The sequence below is a fragment of the Agrilus planipennis genome, unplaced genomic scaffold, assembly GCF_000699045.2.
Source record: "Agrilus planipennis isolate EAB-ADULT unplaced genomic scaffold, Apla_2.0 scaffold9, whole genome shotgun sequence".
Taxonomy (NCBI): Eukaryota; Metazoa; Arthropoda; class Insecta; order Coleoptera; family Buprestidae; genus Agrilus; species Agrilus planipennis.
This window is the reverse complement of record NW_020442467.1, coordinates 1,385,530-1,387,890: the sequence shown is the minus strand read 5'-3', so window position 1 is coordinate 1,387,890 and position 2,361 is coordinate 1,385,530. Positions and strand designations below refer to the sequence as shown.

Genomic DNA, 2,361 nt, shown 5'->3' with positions numbered 1-2,361 from the left:
GAATAATTTTAAGATGGAAAAAATCTTTGGGTTCTTTATTCCTTCCAGCTACTAATGAAATATTCTTATTTTATCTACTTTAGACTCTATAATATCCAAAAGGACAAATTACTAAATTTACAAAACATCGATAACTTTTAAGCGGTTGTTAATACATTTTATTTTGTGATTTATTCAATAGATTATTGTAGGTATATTTGGAAAACGTTCAAAAACTTACAAGTCAGAAAAACAGATGAGATCCTTAAAGCGTACTCCCACACCAAGAGGTGTTTACTGCCTTCCAGTTTTTTTACGATGTATGTGTTCCACAAAATATCAACTGGAACGTAACCCTGAAGTCCGTATGAAATGTATATAGCGATTGAGTAAAGAATCTTCACAACCTTAGCCAATCTAAAATTAATTTAAAGCATAAGAAATAAAAGAACAAAATTACAGATCCGTACTACTTACACGTCATTTGGGGGAAAATTTAAGGTAATGCTGTCGGCAGAATCATCTCCATATCTCCAATAACCCAAGAAGCCCATTCCCACGTAAAGCAAAGTTATTACTATCATTGCAATGTTTAATACTCCACAGTAACCACCAAAACTTTTTGGGGTTTTCATGTTATTTTCAACAGCTATTACCTATAAGTTTAACATTGACAACTCTTAAGTATACTTTCTTTTACTATACGAAGTACTTATACCCAAATAGTAGGAAATATAATCATTTCTAGGTACAACGTAAAAAATTAAAATTTATTAACGACGAAATCAAAAGTACTCTTTTTTAGAAACATTTACTTAAAAGCAAAATTAGGTCAAAAAAAATGATTTAACCAATTTATAAATAAAAATAATACCTACAACCAACAGTCATTTTCCGAATGTGATTTTTGTTATTTTATTTCTCCTTTAATTTGAACAACTTAAAGCTATAAAGCTTCGTGGTAATGGTTTTATAAAGAAAAATATTTCAAAACGAACATTCTTTTTTCTACCTTTAAAGTACAGTGGGCATTTTCATTAATATTTTTAGACTGCATCACATATTTTAACGCTTTTATCCATACGAATTCATACTTGAAACACCTCGAGATCTTATCGCATGAACTACAAATTGGAACAATCGTATTTCGAAGTAAGCGAAATTTGTGGTTTAATGCACGTGATATTACGGTTGAACTAAACAACTTTATTTCGTCATTAAGCTCAAAATTGTATTGTGCAGTATTATACTATTATTTCGTTGAAATTAAATCTTCAGTAATGCTCTATAGTATTTTGGTACTTGAATAGGTACTCAATTATAAAGTTAAAAGTTTTCTTCACATGACAAACATGAATTTTTAAATAACCTAATTCCATATTTATCTTTATACCTACCATTATGTTGAAACGAGGTGAATAATTCACCATAAAAATCACAATAGCTTGTAAATTATTATTCAATTAAATTCTGGTTACTTCACTTTATTGAATCTAAAAATTTAATAACAGTTGAAATAGTGTTGCAAGTTTTCTGCACAATTTTTAATACTTGCCTAAAGTAATAAATTGAAAGAGAGGGGTAATTCTCATTAGCACTAACGGGTAATAACAATAAAAATGATAAGAAGTTGTTGATTACATACTGTAGCAACTTTTATAACCTTACTTTCTATAGGACAACCAATTTGAAAATTTATGAAATTGAATAGCATTTTAAATCTTATGGCCAAGTTATTTTAGAATTATTTTTTAATAATCTCAATGCAACGCAAATAAATATTCTTAAAAAGGTATACTTACGTCTTTATTAACAGATTGGTAAGTAATAGGAGAATGAAGAGGAATTGACATGCTGCTCCGTTTAAGTGGAAATCTTTCCATATTTCATTTGAAAAACTGGAAGGACTGCATTTGATGCACTTATTTAGGATAATTATAAAATTAACGAGTCGAAGTGAAAGTTAAAAATTCAAACTAAAAACAATTATCACAAGACAGCCAACAGATTTCGCACTATCAACAGTATTACGCACAATAAAGGAAACTATTAGTGTCACTCGATTATTTTTACCGATTTTATTTGCCAATGAAAGGACTAATTAAATAAAAATCTACAAACTTTGACGGAGTACAAAAATAACCAAATTGACAAAACCTTTCCGATATTTTAATGTCAAATCAAACTGAGTCAAATAATCATAGATTAATCTAGGCAGTCGAATTTGACAGGAAAAGGCATAGATAGAAAGAGCACAGAATTTGGATGGTTTAAATCTATAGAGTTCATAATTCAATTTTTTCTAATTGGTAGGCAACCTATAATACATGGAAACATTTTAATACATAAATTGCAGATATAATAATTATAAATATAATAAAT

General features: G+C 28.4%; 2 protein-coding genes across 3 annotated transcripts in view; both read right to left on the bottom strand.

Moving 5' to 3' along the window:
* LOC108737149 (H(+)/Cl(-) exchange transporter 5) overlaps positions 1–2,166 on the bottom strand; it is a 17,383-nt gene extending 15,217 nt beyond the window's left edge. The window contains exon 1 of one of the 2 annotated variants that reach the window (XM_018469844.2): positions 1,782–2,166. In XM_018469844.2, coding sequence (XP_018325346.1) covers positions 1,782–1,862 — 81 coding nt within the window. In that variant the 5' untranslated portion in view covers positions 1,863–2,166. Of the gene's footprint in view, positions 1–1,376; positions 1,482–1,781 lie in introns of those variants that run through there. The other variant, XM_018469861.2, reaches the window with a different exon arrangement.
* Positions 221–2,361, bottom strand: part of LOC108737179 (proton-coupled amino acid transporter-like protein CG1139) — a gene marked incomplete at its 3' end in the record, with an annotated part of 8,069 nt that continues 5,928 nt past the window's right edge. Inside the window, 2 exon segments of the mRNA XM_018469893.2 lie at positions 221–396; positions 457–635. Coding sequence (XP_018325395.1) covers positions 221–396; positions 457–635 — 355 coding nt within the window.